Source organism: Felis catus, chromosome B3, assembly GCF_018350175.1.
Source record: "Felis catus isolate Fca126 chromosome B3, F.catus_Fca126_mat1.0, whole genome shotgun sequence".
Lineage (NCBI taxonomy): Eukaryota > Metazoa > Chordata > Mammalia > Carnivora > Felidae > Felis > Felis catus.
Window position 1 is genome coordinate 60,001,606 of NC_058373.1, and position 13,280 is coordinate 60,014,885.

The 13,280-nt window shown below is 44.1% G+C and overlaps 1 protein-coding gene across 2 annotated transcripts in view; it reads left to right on the forward strand.

Moving 5' to 3' along the window:
* The first annotated feature begins 1,646 nt into the window (after window positions 1-1,646).
* TGM5 (transglutaminase 5) overlaps window positions 1,647-13,280 on the forward strand; it is a 31,850-nt gene continuing 20,216 nt past the window's right edge. The window contains exons 1-5 of one of the 2 annotated variants that reach the window (XM_006932597.5): window positions 1,647-1,766; window positions 2,580-2,805; window positions 8,973-9,152; window positions 9,271-9,516; window positions 12,836-12,954. In XM_006932597.5, coding sequence (XP_006932659.3) covers window positions 2,796-2,805; window positions 8,973-9,152; window positions 9,271-9,516; window positions 12,836-12,954 — 555 coding nt within the window. In that variant the 5' untranslated portion in view covers window positions 1,647-1,766; window positions 2,580-2,795. The remainder of the gene's footprint in view (window positions 1,767-2,579; window positions 2,806-8,972; window positions 9,153-9,270; window positions 9,517-12,835; window positions 12,955-13,280) is intronic. The other variant, XM_019832585.3, reaches the window with a different exon arrangement.

Sequence of the window (13,280 nt, forward strand, 5' to 3'; positions counted from 1 at the left end):
AAAGGGAGGAGGCAGAGGAACCCACCTGGATCTGCCAATTCATGCTTCCCTTTGCTACTGTCTGGGGGGAATCTCCCATGGATCCCATGGACCCTGATTTTACAGACAAGGAAACTGGAACGTGGCTGAGGGCATACTGGGAATTCATGGCAGGGCCAAATGTTAGCATCCTAGTCTCTCTGAGTCTTAGAAAGGTCTGGAGGTACCCCACCCCCATCCTGGTAGAGCTGGTTCAGGGGGATGGCAGGTGAGCCCACACCTCCCTATTTGAGTGTCCCAGGATCTGCTCTGTGCCCTTCCCCTGCAGGTCACAGCCCTGCTTCCCTCCAAACAGGAAGGTGCCCATCAACTCTGCTGAGCTTCCCTGGCTCTCCTCTGCCTCCCTTACCCTAGACAAGCCGCTCTGACCAGAGTCGCCTCCCTCCCCGAGCACACACACAACACACACCTTCTGACTATGATTTGTAGGAATCAAATGAAAAGCTAAACCTATAAGCCAGCTCCTTAGCCCAGTGCCATGAAATAGGCTGCTGCTGTTGTTGGATGGCCACTGGGCACCTTCCTCTTTGGCTACTTCACCTCTCCAGACCCACCTGCCCTCACTGCACTCACCTTCCTGTTTCTCCTCACAATTAAGCTCTCCTGCCTATGCCTCCTCCTTCTCCCTAAGCTAACCCATTTCCACTAATGTGGCAGTGGGTTCAGGCACTTATCCATTTGTTCGTGTATGGATCATCTTTTAATTCATTCAATTGCATGGTCAACAAATATGAACTGGAAAACTGGCCATGCTTCAGATACTGCATTAAGCATTTATGCACGACTTTGGAATCTGACTTTTGTGTTCGAAATCTAGTTCCACTAGTTCTTAGTGATCTTAGGAAAACTATTTAGTATCTTTAAGGCTCGATTTCCTCACCTGTAATATAGGAACAATCATAGTACCTAACTCAGGGGAATGGCATGAAGATTAAGTGGGATGATGCACTGGAACTGAAAAGATGTCGCTAGTTCTTCCAGTAGTTTCACTATTAGCCATTATCATTAGTAAGCACTGGGGATAGATTAATAAGATATAGGCCATGCCTTCCAGGGGGAATTGGTGGGGAAATAGGCTAAGTATTTATAACATGGAGTATGAGTATGCTAATAGGGAATGAAAAGGGGGTGCCCCTAAATGCCTGGTATGCCTGGCACGGTGGAGAGGGGGTGTTAGGAAGACCTCCTGGAGGCGCAGCACTTGAGCCTGGATCTGAGAAAGGTGAGAACTGAGAGAAGGACATTTCAGAAATAGAGAGACTGGCAGGTGCAATAACAGGTGTAGGAAAGCAGATCTGCATCTGAGAACGGCAGGTATTTGGCCTGAATGGACTCCAGGCAGGAAGGAAAGATCCTGAAGAGATTTGTGGGCAATGTTGAGAAGCTTGGACTCGACCTACTGCTGGATTGTAAGCCAGGAGCAACCTGGCTGAATTGGCACTTCAGAAACATCACTGTGATGGCTCATTTGGAAAAAGGACGGGTGGGACACTGGTTAGGAGTTGTTGTCCAGGCCAGTGAGTGCTTCAGTGAAGGCGGGGCCAAGGGCCCAGGGAGAGTAGGCTAATTTTAGGAGATAATCAGGAGTTGGGCTGGCAGCAATCAGTGGCTCATGGGCTAAGGGAGGTCAGGAAGACAGAGAAATACGAGGTGGCACCCAGGTTTCTCCCAGAGTGACTGGATGGGCACTGTCCTCACTCGCCAAGACCAGAAATGCTGGAATGAAGGTGGGTGTGTGTGTGAAGTAGTGAATTGTATATGTGAATGGATACAAATACTATAAGAGCAGACTGGGAACAAGGAGAGTAGAAAATACAGGAAGGAGGGCAGATGGTGGTGAGTGAGGTTCCTGAAGAGGGAGGTTAAGGGACCCAGAAAGCAGGGAATTCAGTGGAAGTTCCCACAGGAGGGAAAGGCAGGGTGGGGGCGGGGGCGGGGGCCTTTAGGGTGTCCTGCCCACTCCCTGCTAAGAGCCCTTTCCCCTCCTTCCATCTGTCTCCTCCCATCTGTGCTTTTCTCCCTACATGCTCACTCCCAGGACTTGTACTGTTTGTTCTTAATAGAACTAAGGACATCCACTGGCATTCCTACCTTCTCACTTATTTCCAGAACTCCTCCATGCATCTTCCCAAGTTTATTTCCTCTACTCCTTTTGAGATTCGCCTTCACCTGGCCAGTCTCACCCAACACAATAGCTCTGCCCCAAAAACTAATACCAAAAAAATCATACCAAGGGTGATCCAGAGTGGGTTCTCTTTGCATTTGACATCTAGAAAGTGGCCCTTCAGGATAAAAGCCAGCCAGAGTTCTAGGCTTGAGAGGCTCTCCCAGCTGTGAGCTGTAGTCTTGGGACTCTGGTATTCTTTCCTGTAGGGGCACAGCCCCTTGCATCCCCAGAGAGGCCATCAGCTCACCTCTCCCACCTGGCTCCCCCACTATAGTACAACACCTGCCATGGAATGCTTCATTGCCCAAGAGCTATCAAATGCTCACATGGCATAAGGCCCTGAGAGTTCATTGGCTTCCACACTTCTTCCCAGCTGAGCAACACTGCCAAGAAAAACCTGAGGGCAAGTGAGAAAACCAGTTGTGATCTGCCCAGTAAGCAGGTGGCAGTGCAGCAGCCACCCTGCCTTCGGTGCCTCTTGGAGTCTTAAAGATGGAAGGGGGAACAAACGTACCAGGACCAGTTTCCTGAAGCTCCAAGCCGCCCAACTGTTCTGTGAAGAGTGGCCCAGGAACCAGAGACAGCGGCCATGGAGCAAGGTAGGGGAGGCCCCCTGGGGCTGCAGGAGCTAAGGAAGAAGGAAGACAGAGAGACTGTAGGAAGTCAAGGGGAGAATGGATTCAGAGGAAGAAAGGAGTAAATAAAGAACTGAGGCTGAAAGAACCCAGAAATTTCAGAATTTGTTGATAGTCAGAGACCCACGAAACGAGGTGGAGGCCGGCTGGTAAACATAGCCAAACAGCTGTGTACCAGCACGCCTGCTTCCATAGCCTAGTGGGATGGGGCAGGGCCAGGGATTAGTGGGTCAGGGAGCCTGTCCTCTGCCACTTGCTGATGCCTTAACATTTAGCAAGTCACTTCTCTAGTTCCCAGCCCCATGCCTGAAACGTGAGGGGGCGGGGTGGACAGGATGAACTTGAAGTTTTCTTCTGGCTCTGAAATTCTCTGCATCTTCAAACCTTCTCTTTTTCCCCACTTCAGGAAGTCTGTTCCTCATTTCAGCTAATCTGTTCTGTCTATATTTGCTCTCTAGAAAGCTGCTTTGATGATTAGTTCGTTAGTTAAAACCATTTCTAAAAATGAGCTCAAATTTCTACATATTTAACAGCTTCACCTTCACTTACTCTTTTTGTTTAAATTTTTATAATTTTGGGGGTGCTTGGGTGGCTCAGTTGCTTAACCATCTGACTCCTGATTTGGGCTCAAGTCATGATCTCACGGTTTGTGAGATACAGCCCTGAGAGTAGGGCCCTGTGCTGACAGCACGGAGCCTGCTTGGGATTCTCTCTCTTTCTCTCTCTCTCTCTCTCTCTCTCTCTCTCTCTCTCTCTCTCTCTCTCCCTCTCTCTGTCTCTCTCTCTCTTTCTCTCTCTCTTTCTGCCCTGCCCTGCTCACTCTCTCTCAAAAATAAATAAATATTGGGGCGCCTGGGTGGCTCAGTCGGTTGAGCGTCCGACTTCAGCTCAGGTCATGATCTCGCGGTCCGTGAGTTCAAGCCCCGCATCCGGCTCTGTGCTGACAGCTCAGAGCCTGGAGCCTGTTTCAGATTCTGTGTCTCCCTCTCTCTCTCTGACCCTCCCCCGTTCATGCTCTGTCTCTCTCTGTCTCAAAAATAAATAAACGTTAAAAAAATTAAAAATAAAAATAAATATTTAAAAATTTAAAAATGATTTTTATCTACACAAGAAATATATGGATATGCAGTTGAAGTAAAATAAGACAATAATTACAGATAAAGTTACAGTCCCTTGACCACCACCACCAACCCCAGCCTCATCTCCAGAGAGGCCACTGTGGTCATATCTAAGAGAAATCATGGTTACTAGTCTTTTGTCTACATATTTATATTTGTGTGTGCGTGTGTGTGTGTGTGTGTGTGTGTGTGTGTATGTATAAGATCAGTACATATGTAAAATTATATATATATATATGACTAGCTTTTTTGGTATAAATATCATAAATATCATGGTATAATCACATTGCACATATTTTTCTACAACTTGATTTTTTTTTTTCACTCAACAGTATGTGGTTGGAGCTCTACCCATGCCAATTAGTACCTTTAAATCTACCTCAAAAATTTCCACTTTGCATAGTACTCCATTGTATGGGTGTAAGTAATTTATTTATCCATCCCATTTTGATGGGCATTTAGGTTGTTTCTCATTTTCCAGTTATATAAGCAATGCTGCAGGGCACATTCTTATGTATGCCTCTGTACTCATGTGGGAGTGTCTCTCTAGGATTGATACTGAGATCAATTACTTTGAAGATTCTACCTATAATTTCCTTTCTATTTCTTTGATCATTTTACTCCCCTTCATCCCCTCACATCAAGGAGAACAAATATGCCCAATAGTAAATGTACTTCCTATTTGAAAGTCTGGTGTGTGGGGTGAAGAATAATCCCAGCATTATACGCAGAAGTTAACTTGACCCATGATGTATCCAGAGGATGAGATTTGGCCCCAGTGCTGGCTCTCAGGCAGATGTTGCCATACCTAGTGAGGAGTCTAAGTCATGAGCCCAACCTGAATTGGAGCCAGTAAACGATCTGTGTAGTCAGCTGGTCTCCAAAAGGGATGAGCTTCTACTACCAGGGGAAAGCCAGGTGCTCTCCCAGCTATCAGTAGGCTGGTTCCTTTCTGAAGACCAGCAATGGCAGCAACTGTTGAGTAATGGAAAGAACACGGGACTTAGGCCAGTAACCCTAGGTTCAGCCTTAGAAAAGACATTTAATCTGCCTGAACCTTGTTTCCCATCTCCAAGTGTGAATGACATGACATTTCATCCCTCCAACATTGTGGTGAGGACTCAATGAGATAGAGTATCTACGATGGTGCCCAGCACATAGCAGACAAGCCTTCAGTGAGGTGTTGGTTGAATTTGAAATAAGTGCAGAGTGATTATGGAAAAGATAGAGAACTCTATTCAAACTAGCAAACATCTTTTGGTACCTACAATGTGCTGATCATTATGCTTATATTTCTTTCATAAGAAACCCCATACCCAGGGTACCTGGGTGGCTCAGTCAGTTGAGCATCCAACTTCTGCTCAGGTCATGATCTCGCGGTTCGTGCGTTCGAGCCCTGCATTGGGCTCTGGCTGACAGCTCAGAGCCTGGAGGCTGCTTCAGAATCTGTGACTCCCGCTCTCTCTGCCCCTCCCCTGCTTGTGCTCTGTCTCTGTCGCTCAAAAAATAAATAAATGTTTAAAAGATTAAAAAAAAAATAGAACCCCCATACCCTATAGCAGTCATACCCCATTTTCTCCTACTTCCAGCCCCTGGCAAACCCTAATCCACCATCTGTCTCTATGGGTTTACCCATTCTGAATATTTCATATAAATTGGATTATATAGGGCAACTGGGTGGCTCCATAGGTTAAGCATCTGACTCTTGATCAGGTCATGATCTCACAGTCCTTAAGTTTGAGCCCTACATCAGGCTCTGTGCTGACAGCACAGAACCTGTTTGGGATTCTGTCTCTCCCTCTCTCTTCCTCTCTCTCTCAAAATAAGTAAATAAACTTAAAGTGAATCATATAATATGTAACCTTTTGTATCTGGCTCCTTACACTAAGCATAATATTTTCAAGTTTCATCTATATTATACTGTATTCAGCATTCCTTTATGTGGCTGAACAACATTCCACTTTACAGATATACCACACTCGTTCATCCAATATCCAGATAGTGGTCAATAACCAGATGGTTGTTTCCATCTTTTGGCCATTATGAATAGTGCTGCTATCAACATTCATGTACAGGTTTTGTGTGAACAAATGTTTTCAAATTCTCAGGTCCATACCTAGGAGTGGAGTTGCTGGATCATATGGTAACTCTATTTTTGACATTTTGAGGAACTGCCATACTGTTTTCCAAAGTGGCCATACCATTTTACAATCCTATCAGCAATGTATAAGCGTTCCAATTTCTCCACATCCTCCCCAACACTGGTTATTTTCCGTCTTTCTTATTAGAGCCATTCTAGTGCATGTGGAGTGGTATTTCATTTGCATTTCCCTAATGATTAATGATGTTTAACATTTTTTCATTTGCTTATTGGCCTTTGCATATTTTTTTGGAGAAATGTCTATTCAGATCAATTGCCCATTTTTTATTTGTGTTATTTTTTTAATCATTGGGTTGTACACATTCTTTATATATTCTTGATACAAATCCCTTATCAGATATATGATTTATAAATACTTTCTCTCATTTTGTAGTTGTCTTTTCACTTGATTGATGATATCCTTGAAGCAAAAAATTTTTAATTTAGATGAAGTCCAATTTATAGGGTTTTTTATTTTGTTGCTTGTGCTTCTATTGTCTTATCTAAGAAACTATTTCCAAGTCCAAGATAATGAAAATTTACTCCTATGTTTCTTCTTTTTTTTTTTTTTTAATTTTTTTTTAACGTTTTTTATTTATTTTTGAGACAGAGAGAGACAGAGCATGAACAGGGGAGGGTCAGAGAGAGAGGGAGACGCAGAATCAGAAGCAGGCTCCAGGCTCTGAGCCATCAGCCCAGAGCCCGACGCGGGGCTTGAACTCATGGACTGCGAGATCGTGACCTGAGCTGAAGTCGGACGCTCAACCGACTGAGCCACCCAGGCACCCCTCCTATGTTTTCTTCTAAATGTTTTATGGTTTTAGCTCTTACATTTAAGTCTTAGATTAATTTAGAGTTTATTATTGTATATGGTGTAAGGCAGGGTTAAAACTTCATTCATTGCAAGTGTATAGAAATATAATTAATTTTTGTATATACATATTGTATTCTACAACCTTGATGAATTTATCTGCTAGTTCTAATTTTGTGTGTGGATTTGTTAGGATTTGCTATATTCAAGATCATGTCATACATTAATAAAGACAATTTTACTTATTTCCAATGTGTACTGGCTAGAATCTCTAGTACAATGCTGAAGAGAGAAGATACCCTAGTCTTGTTCCTAATCTTAGGGAGAAAAGTATCTAGTATTTCATTATTAAATATGGTTTTGACTGTGGATTTTTCATAGATACTCTTTATCAGTTTCAGCTAGTTTGCTTCCTTTCTTAGAGGTAATTAATTTACTTGTTGGGTGTTTTTTATTATGAGAAGATGTTGGATTTTGTCAAATGTTTTGTTTTGTATTTCTTATAATCTAGAATACAGCTGAGACAAAACAGCTAGGCCTGTATCCTCATTGGCCTACATATTGTGGTAGAAGGCAAACAAATGAAAAAGTAACTACAAAAATATCTGAATATTTCTTGCTGATCCTGAAATTACTGGCTCCCAGTAAAAGTTTGTTGATAAAAATGAACAATTGAGCATGATATTAACTCAATGAAGCAATTAAGTTTCACTATAAGTGATGCAGTTAAGTACTCTAGGCCAGTGGGAGATGGAAAGAAGGGTGGGTCAGCTCAGGCAGGCTTCATGAAAGAGGTGGGTCTTCAACAGGCCTTGGAGGATAGGTAGAATTTGGTTAGATTTTGTTAGGACAGACGGAATGAGAGGGCACTCTAAGTTGGGGTTACAGCAGGATCAAAATACGTGGACAGGTAGGGCTACCATTTGCTTGGGAACAGATTGGTTGGAGGAGAGGGCCTATGCTTGGAGTGTTGAGAAGCAAGAACGCAAGTAACTGAAGGCCAAATGTGGAGGGTCATAAGTGTCAGGTTAAGGAGTGTGCCTTTTGTATGGTAGGCTGTAGGGTATCTCAGAACTTTTAAAGCAAAAGGATGGCATGATTAAATTGTCTTGAGGAAAGATAATCTGGTGATGTGTTAGGAGAGGATGGTGTAGGAAGCAGGACACCTAATGGAAGTGGTTATGGCCACTAGGGGTAAAGTGAGGAGGTCAGAATTATGCAAATGTGGAAAGGGTCAAGTGGACACCAGAGATGTTTTCACGGAATGAAGGGATGTGTCCACATATGAATGGAAAAAGACCAAGAAAGAGATGGGTGAGCCAAGTGTGACTTAAAGGTTGTGAGCCCAGATGCCTGGAGACCACTGTAGGACCATGGCCAAACATGGAGAAGTCAGAAATGGAGCCCTTCTTGGGGAGACACACTTGGAGAGTAGTGAGATCAATCTGTGTTTTATCAGAGGCTCCAGAAGGCTGGGAGTGGGACTTTCTTTGACTATCCTCAGCATCCCAGCTCCCAGGGCATTAGGCATGTGACATTAGTGGTGGTCAGGGAGCCAGCAAATTGCTGAAAGCATAGTAGTTAACTACCAGACCTGGAGGCTGGCACAGGGGCAAGTGACAGGGGCAAATGTCACTTGAGTCTAAACTTGAGTCTAAACATAAACTTGAGTCTAAAAACTGGATGCTGGGGTGAATCTGGAGACATGCTAGGCTGAAGGGAGCAATCAAACTTGGCCAGGACTATGAAAGAGGTTGGACAGAGGCAGAAATCCATGTACCTCTGGAGGGCATAAAAGGGGAAGAGGATAGAGGGTTATAAAAGCAAGAAAGGGAAGGAAGAAGGAAGTAACAAAGAGGCAGTTGCAGGCATGAAGCTTCATTTAATCCTCATACCAATGCTGTAACACTGGTATTATGGATTCTGTTTTACTAACTTGGAAACTGAGGCTCAGAGAGGCTAAGTTTCTTTCTCAAGTTTGTACAACTAAACAGTGGTGGGCAAGATTGGACCAGACTCTACAGCCCTGCTCTTTCATATGCTCCTGCCTGCCCTGTTGCAGGGCTGGAGGTGGCCCTCACAGACCTCCAGAGCTCCTGGAACAACGTGCGGCACCACACAGAGGAGATCAGCTCTGACCGACTCCTGGTTCGCCGGGGCCAGGCCTTCAACATCACTCTGTACTTCAGGAAGCGGGGCTTCCAGCCAGGCCTGGACAATATCATCTTTGTGGCTGAGACTGGTGAGGACCCCTGAGGGCTGTGTGTGTGTGTGTGTGTGTGTATGTGTGTGTGTGTGTAGGAAGATTCTGGAGGGTTGAGAGTTTACTGCAGAGAGCCTGAGTTCTGCTTCCCTCTCAGGACCCCTACCAGACTTGTCCAATGGGACTCGAGCCCTGTTCAGCCTGGCAGGTCATCATGGTCCCAGCCCATGGATTGCCTCTCTGGAGACCAATGGGGCCAGCTCCCTGGAGGTGAGCCTGTGTGCCCCTCCCACAGCAGCTGTGGGTCGGTATCTCTTGAAAGTTCATATTGACTGTTTCCAGAAGTCTGTCACAGCCTACCAGCTTGGAGAGTTCATCCTGCTCTTCAATCCCTGGTGCCCAGGTAAAGTGGGGTGTCTGTGTGTGGGTCCCTTGTCTCTGCCCCTTTGTCAGTGCCACAGAGAGCCAGGCTCAAGGATTTCTAGACCCCTGTTCCCTGACTACCAGAAACCTCCCAGTTGTATGCACTCAGCATCTACTCCCAAGCACCAGAAACAAGGCAGGAAGAACTTGCTATTTACTTATTTAGAATTTTTAAAACATGAGCAAAGTCATCTTTACTTAAAAAGAAACTATTGAGGGGCACCTGAGTGGCTCAGTCAGTTAAGTGTCTGACTTCGGCTCAGGTCATGATCTCATGGTTCATGGGTTCAAGCCCTGTTTTGGGCTCTGTACTGACAGTTCGGAGCCTGGAATCTGCTTCAGATTCTGTGTCTCTCTCTCTGCCCTCCCCCCATTCATGCTCTGTCTCTGTCTTTCTCAAAAATAAGTAACATCAAAAAAAGAAAGAAAGAAAGCTATTGGGACACCTGGGTGGCTCAGTTGGTTAAGTGTCTGACTCTTGGTTTCGGCTTAGGTCATTATCTTATGGTTTGTGAGTTTGAGCCCCGTGTTATCAGTGCAGAGCTCACTTGGGATTCTCTCTCTCTCCTCTTTCTGCTCCTCCCCTGCTCATTCTCTCTCTCTCTCTCAAGTAAAAAAAAAATGTTTATTTATTTTTGAGAGAGAGATAGAGTACAAGCAGGGGAAGGGCAGAAAGCTGTCAGTGCAAAGCCCGACATGGGGCTTGAACTCATGAACCATGAGATCATGACCTGAACCAAAGTTGGATGCTTAACCAACTGAGCCACCCAGGCACCCCAATAAAACAAACTTTTGAAAAGAAGACTAATATAATTAACTTTGACCACTATTAACATCTACCTTTACCACACATTTTTAAATTGAGTCTTTTCATTCTAAGAATAAGAAGTGTATTGCATTGAATATTTGTGGAATGAAGTAAAGAAAAGAAAGAAGAAAGAAAGAAAAAGAATGAAGGAAAGGAAGGAACCAAGGAACGAAGGAAGGAATGAAGGAGAGAAAGAAAAAATGAAAGAAAGAGGAAGGGAGGGAGGAAGGAAAGTATAAAGTGAAAAGTAAAACCTTATCCCAAACTCCAAGTTCCATCTTCCAGAGGAAAATTCTGTTAGCATTTTCTTGTGTAGTCTTACAAAACTGTTCCATGCTTAATCAAATATGTATTTATGCATATATACATATGTGTGTGATTATACAGTTGTACCACAAGTGGGATTATATAGTACATAGCATGCTTTAACTTGCTTTTTTTATTCAACAATTCAACTTTGAATATATTTTCCTATCAATATGTTCTTTTTAATGGCTACAATTACTCCATTGTTTGGACTACCAAATGTTTTTAACTAGTCTCCTATATATGGGTATCTTGGCTGTTTCCAGTGTTTGTCTTAGACAAAGATATATGGAATATCCCAGTACCACCTGTCCTACGATCCCTGTAATCTAAATCCACCTGAGGGCAGAGTAGTTATACAGACATACAGACATGGTATGGGCAGAATGAAGGACAAGTCAGGAGGAGAGAGTGGGAAGAAGGGCAGGAAGAGTTGAGAGTTGAGAATGTGTCTGGTAGGCTTTGGAGCAGAGGCCAGACTCAACAGTCCTATTCTAGTTGGAGGATATCCTCTCTCCTTCCTCCCTCTCATTCTACCTGCTCCTCCAACCTTATTCTAAGGGGGCTAGGTGAGTCATACCAGAACCTGGCTGGGATCTAGCATCTCTAACCACCTCCTACTGCCTTGTCATTGAGTGGCCCAGAGCTCTTACCCATTAGCCGTATGAAAACGCTCCACCACTGGGTCAAGGAGGACAGTTGTCTATCTGTCTCTATCTCTCTCTCTTGTATACACACACACACACACACACACACACACACGTCCTGGCCTCCAAGACTGTGGGTTTCAGACTTGTACTTAGGCCTCTCCTGAACTGTGAGGAGGAAAGTAATCACTGTAGGGCCTTTTTTTTTTTTTTTTTTTTTAAAGCTGTGCCCCATCCAGGTCCCAGAAGACTCAATATGGGGCTAGGGGTTGGTAGGCCCTGAAGACAGGATCAGTGGCTACCCCATCACCATGTCCAAGATATTGGCTAGGGACCCCCACCCTGCAGTGCTGGCCACTGCTAGCCCCTGCTGTGAGGAGAATATGTGTGGTCTCAAACATGAACCTGCAGATCTGGTCACACTGGAGCAAGACCTCATTAAAATGGATCTTCTCTAGGAGTCTGACTCTACCAGAGTCCATGCAGGCTGAGTCTGAGGCTGCCTCTGAGGAATTGAGGAGAGTACTTTTACCTACAAGTTAGGTGGGCCTTCCAGATTGTTCTAGGACACTGCAAAGAGGACACCTACTCCCATGGCCTTTATTTGTTCATTCTCAACTTAAAAAAATTTTTTTTTATATCGTGAAAGCAATATGTGCTCATTCCAAAAAATCTAGAGAATACCAACAGGCAAAAAGAAAAAAAAAATTACTATCAACATCTTTTAGAATAGTCTTCAAAATCCTTGATATAAATATGTTTTAAACAAATGTCAATTCATGCTGTAACATTATTATGTAACCCATTTAACATATCTTAACTTAACTTAACTTAACTTAACATAACTTAACATATCACGTGTAGATTTCGATGCCTATATGTACAATTTTGTAATCTTACATTAATCGTGTATGTACAGAATTCTGTGGTGGACATGGCTATTTAACAAGCTCCCAGAACCAGGCACTTAGGTTGTTTCCAGCTTTTCAGTGTTACAAACAGTACTCAAATAAACAGCTTAGCATCCAAATCTCTGTGTACTTCCTAAATGCTGTCCTTAGGTTAAATTCCTATAAAAGGCATGAGGAGGTTAATGCCAACCCCTAAATTCTGGTTTGCTCTTTTCCAGTCAGGTTTAGTTGAATGTAGCAGAAAAATCATGGAATATGGTGACATATGGACTCTGTTCAAATTTCACTCTGTGTTTACATGTGATTTGGGCAAGTTACTTATCACTCTGAGCCTGTTCCCTCCACCCTTAATTAGGTCAGGATGTAAATGTGCTTTGAAAACCAAGAAATTCCACTGAAGGTAAATTTTCACTATTCAACCTCATGTTTGTATTGAACCTGCTGCTGGTGCTGAGGGATTGTAGAAGGTGGGTCTCTCCATGAAACCTCCTCTTCTGCCCCTTTTGGTGACACCCAGTGCCATCCCCAGAGCTCAGTTTCCATAGGACTTTGCCTTCTGGGGATGGGAATGAGGTAGGAAGGGAACGATAACTTTTTTGCTTTGTGTCCTGCCACTTTGATTCCTAGGGGATTCTGTCTACTTGGACAGTGAGCCCCAGAGGCAGGAGTATGTCGTGAATGATTACGGCTTCATTTACCAAGGGAACAAGAATTGGATCCGCCCGTGTCCCTGGAACTATGGACAGGTGAGTCTCAGCCCTATTCATAGCCCATCCAGGCCCTGGGCTTGTGGGAAGTGGGGAGCAGGAGCAAGGTGGGAGGGTTCTTCTCATGCAGGGCTCACCCAGAACGGACAAATGGTAACATCAAAGTGTGAGATGACACTCCAGGGAGCTAAATGAGTCGGAGGATATTCTTTGCTGATCATGTCTGATTTGAACATCAGGATCTAAGGGGGAAGGACAGCTAAAGGCACCCACCAGGGAGTTCCATTGACCATGATGATGAGGACAAAAGGACAATAATGAGGATGGCCATGGCAGTGCCTGGTTGTTTGTTAAACTGTTTCCAG